Source organism: Rhinolophus hipposideros, assembly GCF_964194185.1.
Source record: "Rhinolophus hipposideros genome assembly, chromosome: 8".
NCBI classification, from domain to species: domain Eukaryota; kingdom Metazoa; phylum Chordata; class Mammalia; order Chiroptera; family Rhinolophidae; genus Rhinolophus; species Rhinolophus hipposideros.
This window is the reverse complement of record NC_138054.1, coordinates 25,201,230-25,213,792: the sequence shown is the minus strand read 5'-3', so window position 1 is coordinate 25,213,792 and position 12,563 is coordinate 25,201,230. Positions and strand designations below refer to the sequence as shown.

The following is a 12,563-nucleotide window of genomic DNA, read 5'->3' as shown; positions in this document are numbered from 1 at the left end:
CAGTTCATCACACACACCCTGGAGAATCCTGCACACAGGTAAGCCAAGCTGGAGAGAGTCCTTCATACACATCCTAAAACACAAGGGCTACCTGGATGGTCACATACCTTTTCCTCCTTCGAACTGTGGTCAGCCTGTTGATTTTCTGTGACCTAAACTGTGTTTCCCTTTCAGAGCCTCAGGCCATGAGACTGTTTCTATCATTTCCTTCAACTTAGGGAGTTTTTCTTCCTATAGCTCAGAGGAGACTGTAGATGAGGACACATTTCCCTTCCTGGTTGTCAGAGATTCTGAGTCCTGCTTACTTCTAGAACTCCTGCTTCTTTCACCTCAACAGCCAATTCCTGCTTCTATGAGTCAGTTTCTATCTCAGCTGAAAATACGGCAATGCCTGATTAATGTGTTTATGACATATATTAAAAGAATGGCAATTAAACCGCCTCCTCAGGCAGATTCCCTAATCATGTTAAAACAGCGCCATTTAAATATCCTACATATTATGCTATGATGAGTCTGTATAGGAATCCAAGACTAATACAAAGTGGTCTGGTTGATGAAAACTTGACGTGGTCATGGGTTAACCTGTGCTCAGCAAAATTCTAGTGACAGCATTAAGCTAAAAGCCACTGTTGAAATTGTAACTTGGCAGCAGTCAGTCAAACTGAATAGAGTAAGAACAAGAAAAACCGTATCAAGGCCAATATGTCTTTTGGCAGGGCCCAGAAGGTCTGGCATCAGTGAATCATCTGGCTTCAGGCTGACGAAGCCCAAACACAGCACTTTTGACAAAAGCAGATGCTTTGTTTGGGTGGTATCTATTTACCCTTCCTCCACGCCCACCAGTCCCATCCACTCTGCCCCCAACCATTCCCCAACTCCTTCTAAAGGCGTGTGTTTGTAAAAGCTTCTTCTCAACAAATTCAAGGCAGAATAAAAGTGCTATGGTTTTGAGAAAATGGTCCACAAAGCCTCTAACAGGAAAGATTTCATCCAGCCATACAACTATAGGAACAGGTGCCCTAGACCTGCCTTCCAGGGCAGGGATCCATTCTCAAGGTGGCACTCACCTAAACCTTGGAAAAGCAGCCGTTACCCCACAGGCAAAAGCCTGAATGCCAACTCAACCAGTTGTCCATAAACCTCTTCTGTCCACGAGCCAGCAGGAATGTGTGGGACCCGTGAGGGAAGGAACTGCAGGACCGTAATCACTATGCTGCTGACAGGCCCACAGGGAGGGTGGCCCTGGGGACGTCTGCTTTCATTAAGTCAAAAATGTTTTATAAAAAGAATCAAGTAATGAAAACATGTGCTTTGCTTTATTACATGCTTAAAAGATTAGATCTTTTCCTATTGAATTTTGCCTCATCAAAAAAGGGAAACAAAAACCTTCCTTTGAACACCAACCCTATGCAGCTCCTGTGTCATTTCTCTGCTTCCCATCAAACCAAGGGCCCAGCCTCCTCGGCTGACTCCCTGGAAAGAGAGTCCCAGCATTCCTCAGGACTCGGTCCTAGAGTCCCTCTCTACATGCTTTACACAGATCTCCCCCTTGGTGATGACATCCATTTCATTTCTGTGCAGACTGTAACATTACAACCTTTAGCCCAGACCTCTTTCCAGAGCTCCAGGCTCATAATACCAACTAGATGGTTAACACCTCTACTTAAACCTGCATGCATCTCAAACTCAACACATCTAAAACAGAAGTCTCAATTCTCTGTGATCTTGATGGGGAAATTGACCTTAAAATGGTTCCCTGCCATGTGGAACTGACCTAAAATGGTGGCCCGAGTGGAGAGAGAGGTCCCCAGCCTAAGCCCCAGCCCACTTCCGCATAACCCCCTCCAAGCCACACCCCGAGCCAATCACCAGATGATACCTACCCCTTCGCCGACTCAAGGAAGTCCCCAACCCATTAAAAACCTGCTCAAAACCTTGCGAGGGGCTCAGTCTTTTGGGAAGGATCCCACTGAGACTGCCTGCGTAATAAAGCTGACTCTCCTAATTCTCAGAGTGCTGCTTGGGTTCTTTCCGGTCTTAGATTCTGCAACAATCTACCATCAACCCCTGCCCCAAGCAAATGAAGCCATGTTCCTCTCTCAGTCTTCCCTATCTCAGTAACCAGCCCATCCCCCTACACCCAGCTGCCTGAGCTGTGCTTGCCTATCCGTCTCCCTCATCCCACCACATCCGGCCCTCAGTAAGTCTGGTAGACTACCTGCAAAATATATCTTGAATCCACCCACTTCCATCTCCCCCACCACCATCCTGGAGTGCACCCCCACCTGCTCCCTGCATTTTTGCAACCAACCACCTCCTGCCCTTCCTCCAGTCTCTCCTCTTCCATCAATCACTCCTCCACAAGAGACCAAGGAATCTTCTAAAAAGTCAATCAGATCAGGATACTCCCTTACTTACAACTGTTTAAATGTTTCCCTTTGCCCTAGGGAGAAAACCTAAACTTCTTGCCAAGGTCTAGACCAATAGAAATACAATGTGAAAAACAGATGTAATTTTAAATCTTCTAGTAGGAGCCAATTGAAAAGAAATAGGTGAAATTAACTTCAATAACATTTTATTTAACCTAATATTTCAAAAATATTTCAATACATAGTGACATAAAAAAGTATTAATGAAGTATTTTACATTCCCTTTTTATATTAAATCTTCAAATGTCCCCGTCCCCAAAAAGGCCTTCCCTCCACTGATTCCACGGTCTCGGGGCTCTCTGATATTACCTTCCTCGTACTTCTGTCATTTTGTAGTTCTGTATTTGTTGATGTCTTTGTCTTGGTGGCCCCTAAACTGGGCCCTCCCTAAGAAACAGGGTCACATCTATTTCATTCCCCGAACAACGCCTGACACAAAATAAGCTCAATAAACAGTCATGGAAGAATAAACAGCAAAGACACTGGCATTAAATACAGGGACAAGGGTGCAAGGATTGGGCCAGTCCCCCGAAGACAGGCTCTGTTTTGTGTCACGGCACAATGGTATGCTGATCTTTAGTGCAGGGCAAGGCTCTTCTACCTGAACCTGTGAGTGGTGGCCAAGACTCTGCTGCAGGATGGCCTAGAGCAAACCGAGACAGAGCGTTCCCGCCAGTCAACATGTGGGAACCTTTCTCCCACTGGAGCCATAGGCATTGAACGTGATCTCAGGTTACACGTGAGGATTAGGAGCCTCCTAGCTCCCGCTTTCCAGGAGGAAGGAAGGATGAGAACCAACATCTGAGCCCCTTGTCCACACCAGGCTCTGTGCTAGGAGCCCTTGCGTGAGACTGTATTTGACCTTACAGCTACCCTTTGAGGATGCAGAGATTCAGAAAGGTATCATAACTTATGCCAGGTCACAAAGTCACCAGGTCTGGTTGCTGGAATCAGTGTCTAGGTCACTAGCAGCTTTTTTGGATGTTGCCAGTACAGGCACCTTCAGGGGCAGGTGTCACACAGCAGAGTGGGGTCAGGAGAAGAATAAACTGCTGGAGATGGATCAGATGGGAGCTGAGAGCAGGGACATGACTGGCTCCTCTCAGACTACCAGAGGCTCAAGTGTGGAAAGTCAGAGTGCTGACATTCGGAGGGGCTTTTGTATCTAGTGACGAGTGAGCCTTCACAGCACTCCTCAGAGGGGGTATTTTCACCCCCATCTTAAAGTTTAGAACTAGTTCTCGTTCTGAACTGAGACCTCTGGGTTACATGTCTCACTTTTTCGCCTCATCTCCACAGCAGGAGTTATCTTACCTGAGGTTACTATGTTTACAGGTGAACCTGAAACCCAGACAGTCCAGGCTGGGCAAAGACCAGGTTGATTATGAAAGGCTTCAAACACTTCTACAATTTGTAAATAGGAGCACAATCCTTAAAACAAGACAACCATAAGTGCTTGTCTTTGGGCGCTCTAAGAAGAGAGAGCTTAAAATTCTGCACCCAATCCAACAGTTAGTTTCTTAGGGACAGACTGGGTGGTGACAGCATTACAAAGCTGTGAAGAGCAGGGTGGCCGTGGACGAGGCCTTATCAGTCCTGTGGCTCCAGTCCAGGCCCCAAGGCCGATCTCCTTCCAATCAACAGTAGCGACTACCACTTCTCTAGCTCGCATCTTCTGGCTGGGCGGGGTTGGCTCCCAAATCCACACGTGATAAGAGTACAAGTAATTGTAATCACACAGCACCTTCTGTTTACAGTACGTTTTAACATATACTGAGAGGTGCAAAACACTCTTATAGTTTCTGACTCACAGAAGATGAAAAAAACCTGACCTTCTCCGAATAGCACGAAGGAGGCCTAAAAAGACATGACTTAAAGCATGTCTGTCCAAGGGGGTTGGGGGTGGGCAGAGAAGATGTTGAGCAGCTCCACTCAACAAGGACTGCATTGTGTGATTCTCTGATCATTTTCTTGGTTGCGGTTTGTAATCAGTTAAAAAAAAAAAAACCCTTTCGTTTTCCCAGAAGAACAGCTGAGAATGCACAGATCCTAGCCTTTGGTTCAAATCATCCCTGTCAGTAGAGGATTTAGGACTGTTAGGCAGCTGGTGGACCTACAGGCATGTCCCGTTCTCTGGGCTCCCTCAACCTGGGGCCAGCAAGATGCCCAGCAGGAGCTGAGCTCACCTCTGACCCAGCTGCTCCAGGCCTCAGCACCGCCGGGGCCCCTGGGGCATGGACACGCACCATTCCTCAGAATTCTCGAACCCATCCACAACAGCTGCATTCAAACACTCAGGGGCATTTCAATATGTTACTAAAACCCAACTTGAAATTTTAAAAATAAAAAGTCAATGCCTGGACGATTACTTCGTAGAGGCATTCTTGGCCATTCAGCCATTGCCATTCTGCTAACTCAATAGATGACCTTCTATTACATAGAAACTACTAATCTATTAGATTTTTTTTCAACTCTAAACCCCACTTTTCCTGTGCATGAAAAGCTTCCAATCTGTAGATAGCAGACATACCCACATACACATAAAATGCAGATGTTTGCATGTGGACGGTCACATTTGGATCCTTCTGATTCACATTGAGCTAGAGACTGATTTACTTGTCGGGGGTGGGGGGGCCACCTTGCTTTGTTAAGGAGAAATCAGTCGTTATACGCCTTGGTGGTTCTAAAGAGGAACAAATGAAACAGTTTTTCAGAAGAGCGCATTGACATAGTCCAGAGTGAAGTCTTTAAATCAATGTTTAGAGAAGAGTCGGCACGGATACTGTGCCTCACACTTTTGCTTCAGCTTTGAAGAACTGACACTGTGACATGGTAGGTTACTTACTGCCTGGGAAAGCATACTGGATTTTAAGTTGGGATAATTCTGCAGACTTTCTGGCCCCTGTCAGTTACAACACTTGTGACCAGTCAGTCAGCTCCACTCATGCAGATGAAAGAAACATCACATTGTCCCACCACAAGCTCCCACAGCACAAGCGGCAGAAGGAATTAGGCACTAGGCAGCTGTTCCCAGGAATGCGTGCCTCCACGTACCCATAGACAGGAAAAAGACCCGGATCATCTCCAAGCGTTGATCCTTCAGCCATCCCAGCAACACAGACATCCAAAAACAGGAACCAGTCCCCTCTCAGCCCAAAGAAGGTCCCAGATTGAATAAATTTATCCTTGAAGATAAATGAATCAAAGTGACACCTGACAACGCTAATGTCAAGAGGAAATCCTGTCTGCAGACCTGTCGGAGAAGCCTCGCTCTGCCTGCTGAACAAAGGCTCCTTCTGTGACATCAGGCAGCAGGTTTAAGAGCGCTCTGGCTTTTCGCTTTGGCCACTTTTCAAAACCACAAGTACATCCAAGGGCAGCCAAGACAACAACAAAGCCAAGAGATACAGTCTCCGAATGAGGAGACCAACTCCCCCTTCCAGGCCTGCCTTCTGCCTGGCTCTTGGCAATGAAGGATCCGTTCTCCCCAAGGCGGGTGTCTGAGGCGCTGCCTTCACACTCCATGGACTGAGCTTTCCATGCAAGAGGATAGCTCAGACGATGCCCACAGCTGGCGCCCACATTCTTGGGAGGCTGTGAGCACAGTGTCTGGGGAAGGCACTATAGTACGTACTTTCTGGGTTCTGGTCCTAGCTCAGTCTCCCACCACGGTCATGGTCTGAGTTCCGGTGCCCCGACATCCCTGAACTTTTTCTCATAAAGAAATGAGAAATGATGATGATGCTCGTGGTGAAATCTGCTGTGTCTCTCACACAGATGATGATGTTCAAACAAGGCAATTTATGACCATAACCTTTAAGATATTTTAAAACTGTAAAACGTAAGAGAGCATAATTCATGTGGATATGATAGCTTAATAGCGCAAATTTTTAGGTCAAAGGGGAGACCTTCTCTGCTTTGCCCGGGGCCTCCCACAGGGTAGATATTCAATTAATATTCAATCGTAACAACAAAAGTGACTTTTAATGATTAATATGGTAACATATTTATTTGGAAAACAGCAAACTTGCAACTTATCAGAGTACTTCACAGGACAAGGAGATGTTGTCAGAAAGGTTTCCTTCTGCGTGTAGGCAGGGTATATATGAAGAGCGATCCCGCCTCTCTATGATGGCGCCACTATTGTCATGCCAACACCACATGTGATCAATTGGAAGGTTTTCAGATGTGACATATTGGCAAGTCATAAAATTAACCCTTGAATTCTCTATGAAAAGACACAAGTAAGGCCAAAAATGTTTACCTGAAAAAAGCCCCCCAAATATCAATAATCTTGTAAAAGGCAGACCTAACTAGTCTTAGATCCAAAGATCCAAAACTCTAACTTCAAAACAGACATGGCTGCCAGCTTCCAGTGGTGAGTGAGCTGGAGTGGTGGGCGGCTGGTGTCTCACAGCTCCATGTTGGCTGTAAGCGACGAGTTGGGAATAGAAACTCTATTTCTCTCTCCCGGTAGTTCCCTTGTGGCCCCTTAGCCAAACCCACCTCCCAGGAACCTCGGGTTCTCATTCATTCTGCATGTCTCTAGCTTTTCACATGCACAAACTTTGTTTACACGGCGGCTTGCTCCTAAAAGGAATTGAAACAGCTCATAATCTTACTGGGACTACTTAAAACAATTTTAAAAAAAGAATCTAAGGTACTTTGAATTCTTCAAAATTGGGAACACTTCAGGAGATTTAAAAAAATGTTTGAGAAATAAAATATGTTAATAAGACGACTGAGGAGCAGGGTAGGACTTCATGAACCTTTGACACAAAACCACGTGCCTTTTCACGCAGCATAATTTTAAAGGATATGCATTTGTTCCTTCCTGTATTCGCCCTTAACAATAAGATATTTTAAATTAAGGAAGAAAGACGTGACTCTGGACGAACATTGTTCTGAATCATAAACAAGCCTAAATCGACAGTGCTTGTTAAGTCTTCCAACCGCATGGACTTCAAACTCAGGACTTGCGCCCACCCTGATAAGATCTTTTACAGAGATCTGACCTCTGTCCAACTCAGTTTCCAAATCAAAAAGCTTTGAACTTCTCGCAGGTTGACAGTTTGGACCTTGGGTGTTTATCAAGAACTTCCTCAAGATAGGAATGGTGATTCCATTACTACCCCAGCCCCCTGGAGTTTCCCCTTAGAAGAGCTGGCAGCCAGCCAGGGCCTTAGAATGTCAACAAATGAGTTTGTGAATTGTCTGTGTGTGGTACATAGTAGACATCTAGCTCAGTACAGAGTTTAAATTAAAAAATAAAAAGTGGTCGTAGGAAACCAGGTAACAATTGGATCGGATTCCATTTCATGCAGCCTGGCATTCATGCTTACTTTTGGTTGACCAGAAGCGATTTTTCTTTGCTGCCTCCTAATCTTCATGACAGGGAGCAATGACTGTTCCCCTTTGCATCCCGCCTGTTAAGTACCCATGATGCAATATGAACAATACTGTGCCTAGGTACCGTGTTTCCCTGAAAATAAGACCTAGCTGGCCCACCAGATCTAATGTGTCTTTTGGAGCAAAAATTAATATAAGATCTGGTCTTATTTTAATATAAGACCGGGTATAATATAATATAATATAATATAATATAATATAATATAATATAATATAATATAATATAATATAATATAATACTGGGTCGGTCTTATATTAATTTTTGCTCCAAAAGATGCATTAGAGCTGATGGTCCGGTTAGGTCTTATTTTCAGGGAAACACGGTACGTACCTCCACATTTACCTATTTCATCAGCAGGCCACCGCTAGCTCTCTGACCTGGGAGGTCACCCACCTACATTTTTTGGAGCAGGTCCAGGGCCTTCTAATGGACCTGGTTCACCCTGGGGAACCTTTTGGTCTGATGTGAGAAACAGTTCAAAGCTCTCTAATGCTTTCTACAGAGACTATCTGGGCCTCCACTTATTTTCTTCTTGTACTACTGCAATACTAAAACTAATTCTGAACTCTTGCCTGTCTAGCTCTCTCCCAATATCTATATGATTCTCCTCTCAAGTTGCTATACTCCAGCCACAGGCCACACCAGCTTCGTTTGGGGTTTTTCAAACATGCCAAACGTGTTCCCGCCCCAGTTCTTTGTACTTGCTCTCCCTATGCCTGGAACAGCCTTGCACTGGTTCTTCCATGCTATCTTCTCTCATTATGCAGGTCTTAGCTTAAATATCATCTCCTCAGAGACCTGTCCACCCTATCGAAAAGGTAAAAACCGCAATAAATCTCCAGCATATCACTCTATTTCCTCTATAACACTTACTGTAATCTGTAATCATCTTGTTTATCTACTTTAATTTATTACCCGAGTCCTTCACTAGAATATTAGCTCTGGGAGGACACTGTTTCAGATGTTCTATTGCTATCCTGTTAGTTCACATATTTCTCCACCCAGTAAAAGGGCAAGAGCAGATTACTGGAATGATTTGGCTGCTAGAATGTCTTCAATGTTGGACTAGCCCTTCAGTTTACTCAGAGGAACTGAGCAGAATTTTTCAGGTGACGCACTGCTGCTTATAAAATCAGTGTACTCTAATTAATGTTAGTGCTCAATATACAGATATTGAACAAATAAATGAGCCAGGATCAAAGTGGCTTTCTTTGCTATAGGGTTTGACCAAAAGAGACACACCAGGAGTACAACAAAAGAAATCACCCCCATCTTTGCCCGATAGCATCACAAGTTGCTGACCTTCCCCAACAGGAAAAGGAGTGCAAAGTTTCTAAACCAGCTGTAATAAGCAGAAACTAATCACAGCCAGTTCGTTCACAAACCCAGAAAAGAACCCTTTACAGCCATAGGTGTATTTACCCAGATCCGTGGTGGATAGAAGGAGAAATCAATTCTATTATATTCTGAAGCCGATGATGTGTCCATACAAAATTTTATTTTAGCATGTTACGACTAAATACAAGGAGATACAGGTCCTAATTTATAGACATCCTGGCATAGCTATAGAATTGGATGGATGTAGTTTAGAATCTGATGTCACGATAAAAAACAAATTCTTTTTGAGGGACTTAATGATATCAGAAGTTGGCTTTGAAAATAACTCTCAAATATTGGATGATATTAAGAAATGATTCTCTTTTAAAGTGTTATAGTTTTTTATACGATGGTTATATATTTTTAAATAAGACTCCTTACCTTTGAAAGACACATACCAAAATATTTACAGATAAAATAAAGTCTGAAATTTGCTTCAAAATAATACTAGAGGAAGGAAAGTAGGCAGGAGAATAGACAAAGCAGAACTGGCCCTGTGGGGATAACTGTTGAAGCTGGGCGATGGGTCCTCGGAAATTAATTAAATGATTTGCTCTACTTTGTACATGTTTGACATTTTCCCCAAAAAAACAACGTTGTTAAAAAGCCCTTTAAGACAAGTCATTTTTCCTCATGAAATTAAAAAGGTTTACCTGGAGGTGAAGGTTTCGCCTTTCTGGTCTTGCACTGGGTGCTCCTGGATGATGTCCTGGGTCAGAGGTGAGTTCTGCCGTGGGGGTTTGGAATGAGGAAGGGTACCCATGTGACTGAAGTTATCACAGGACCTTATGGGAGGAGGCCCTTTCTTCTTTCGTGGAAGGGTGCCGTGTATGGACACGTCTTGATAGGCATCTGGATGACGATCAACGAGAGGTGAATTGCTGCTCAGAAGGTCCATGGACGAGGCCAGGGGGAGCTGGTGATTCACTGGCATATTTCTGGGAAGGCTTGCAAATTTTCCCGCAGCCATGATTCTCACCTCTAAAGGGGAATGAAAACAGTGAAGGTATAACTCTAAGATAATCACAAGGAGCGAATTCCTCCTTACAAAGGGAAATGGAAATATACCTCTTATCAACAGAAATTGTTCACGGAGCGTTAAAAGACAAACACTGATTGGCATCACTAGTGAAATCTAACACAAACAGGAAGTTTACTCATCTCCTTTTTCTGATATTACAGAGGAGTGCTCCTGGGTTGGCCGCCGATCCACCAATGGAAAAGGGCAAACACACTTCAGAGACTTTGGAGGCACATGAGCTGTTTTACTATTTCAGGTGACTGAAGCTGACGGAAAAGCACGACTAACAAAAAGGATTACTGAGGAGGGACTCAAAATTTCAGTAATAAGTGCAGAGAAAATGTTATAAATATGCTAGATAACCAGCTCACGGATTTCTACCACCCTGTAAATGATAAGAACAGGCGGAGATGATTGGAATTCCTTAGCTGCTAGAAGGCCTTCAGTGCCAGCCAGCCCCTCAGTTGTGCTACCCAGGGCAACAGGGCAGTTTTTCTGGCAAAGACTTGGTGCTTATAAATAAATCATTGTGCTCTAATTAACGAAGACAGGCTAGGGTCAGGGGTCAGGAGGTGGGCCACTTCTCCATATATCAGTGGGCTCAGCTGCAGAGAAAAGTCGCTGAGATGGGTGCTCCGTGTACACTGTCCCCCAGAGGGATCAGGAATCTGCCTGTCACCATTAGGGTTAGGCCGTGCATACAGGAGCTTCCATAATCAGGGAAGAGTGGAAAGGGACGAGAAAGAAGAAAAAAAAACAAAAGGGGCGGGGGCATGGAAAGAAAAAGAAAATGGCACCTGAGGTTGTGTGCAAAAGTAGCCCCAACAATTGTCTCCAGCTTGGACCACTAGTAGAAATGTTCACACTGAGAAAAGTCGGCACCCCTAAAATCCCCATTACAAACGCTGGTTTTGATCTAAACCAAATTATATGACATTGTTAAGGCCAACATCTATAGAGGAAAATAAACACGAGCCTGAATAAAAATGAGGGCTAGTCCCTGGAGACACAGGGACCTAGAATATATCCTACTAGTCATAGTAGCAGACTGGTCTGGACAACACAGCAGCATAGCTAAGTGCAGTGCATGGGCTTCCTCAAGGCTGGAGAGCAGAACTTGCCTTTGCTCTGCTGTCTGCTCTCATACCCTGCAGCCCCCGTTTCACACAGACCACCCTTTCCACTGCAAAGAGAGTGGCTCTGAGTGAAAATCCTCACTTCATAGCACCCCTGCAGAGTGAGTTCCACAAAAGAACTGGGGGACTCGGGGACGTGGCTTGGAGACGCCCAAGAAGAACACCGCCCTCCAGAAGCTTATAGTGCAAGAGGTAGAACCAGGATAAAGACAGCAGAGTGTGCAAAGGAAACAACTGACAACAAAAACAACTGGATCCACTGCTTCTACGTGCAACAGAGAGAAACACACAAGTGCTGGGGGCTGGGTGGAAGGAGACCCTTCATTCAAGGTATATAATCCTAACCCTGTCCTCAGTTCTTTGTCAAACCTGGTAATTCTGGGGCTTGTCTGCTCCGTGTCTAACTGGGACCACACAGAAGGCCTGGCTCACAGAGGGTGAGAACAATAGGGCTGTGCGGGCCCTTCCCGTGTGGGCCCCTCCCGGGTCTGACCAGTACCTGGCACACTGTCAGCACTTGCTCAACGTTAATCATTGTTATTAAAAAAGAAACCAAACTCCCTAGCCCTCCCTGCCTGACCACCAATGATGTAAGCTGACTAGGATTCCTCACCCTACATACCCCCCAACCCCCACAGCTGTGAACTCTCACCTGTTCAAGCTATCAGCACCTTCTTTCTCCATTGACAATCCTGGATCATTTCAAAGAACCTTGTAGGGAGGCCCAGAGCACCCCACAGAGGCTCTTTGTGTACAAAGGGCCACAAGGTTGATCAATTCTATCTCTAGGCTAGTATGATGGGCAAAAGTTACCCTGGCTCCAGTGTCTCCAAGCAGCCTGTTTCCTCTCTGCTTATCCCAGATCTATCTAGATTTCAAGATTGAGCCTAAGTGTTTTAGAATGCCCTTCAGCAAGTTACCTCAGTTTCTTCTCTGATATTGAGCGATGTTTACACCTGCCCTCTACTTTCAATTCAAAACATTTAAGTGTCTACTCCATATCAGGTAAGCAAAGAAACAAAAAGTCCTAAGCCCCAATCCCTGACTATGCACTCTGTGATAGGGACCATCGACAGGGACTCCTCAATAGGGGCCCTTAACATTCTAGAGAAAAGAACAATTAAGTTTGACCAAAGGATTCAAGAAGGATCTCAGAGAGGGCATCACTGGCGATGAAAGATTTTGAAAGG

General features: G+C 44.8%; 1 protein-coding gene across 2 annotated transcripts in view; it reads right to left on the bottom strand.

The window, feature by feature from the left end:
* The window catches only part of BCAR3 (BCAR3 adaptor protein, NSP family member), a 184,311-nt gene that overhangs the window by 81,428 nt on the left and 90,320 nt on the right, over window positions 1-12,563 (bottom strand). For both annotated transcript variants that reach the window (XM_081056768.1, XM_081056767.1), the window contains exon 2: window positions 9,870-10,197. In XM_081056768.1, coding sequence (XP_080912894.1) covers window positions 9,870-10,186 — 317 coding nt within the window. In that variant the 5' untranslated portion in view covers window positions 10,187-10,197. The remainder of the gene's footprint in view (window positions 1-9,869; window positions 10,198-12,563) is intronic.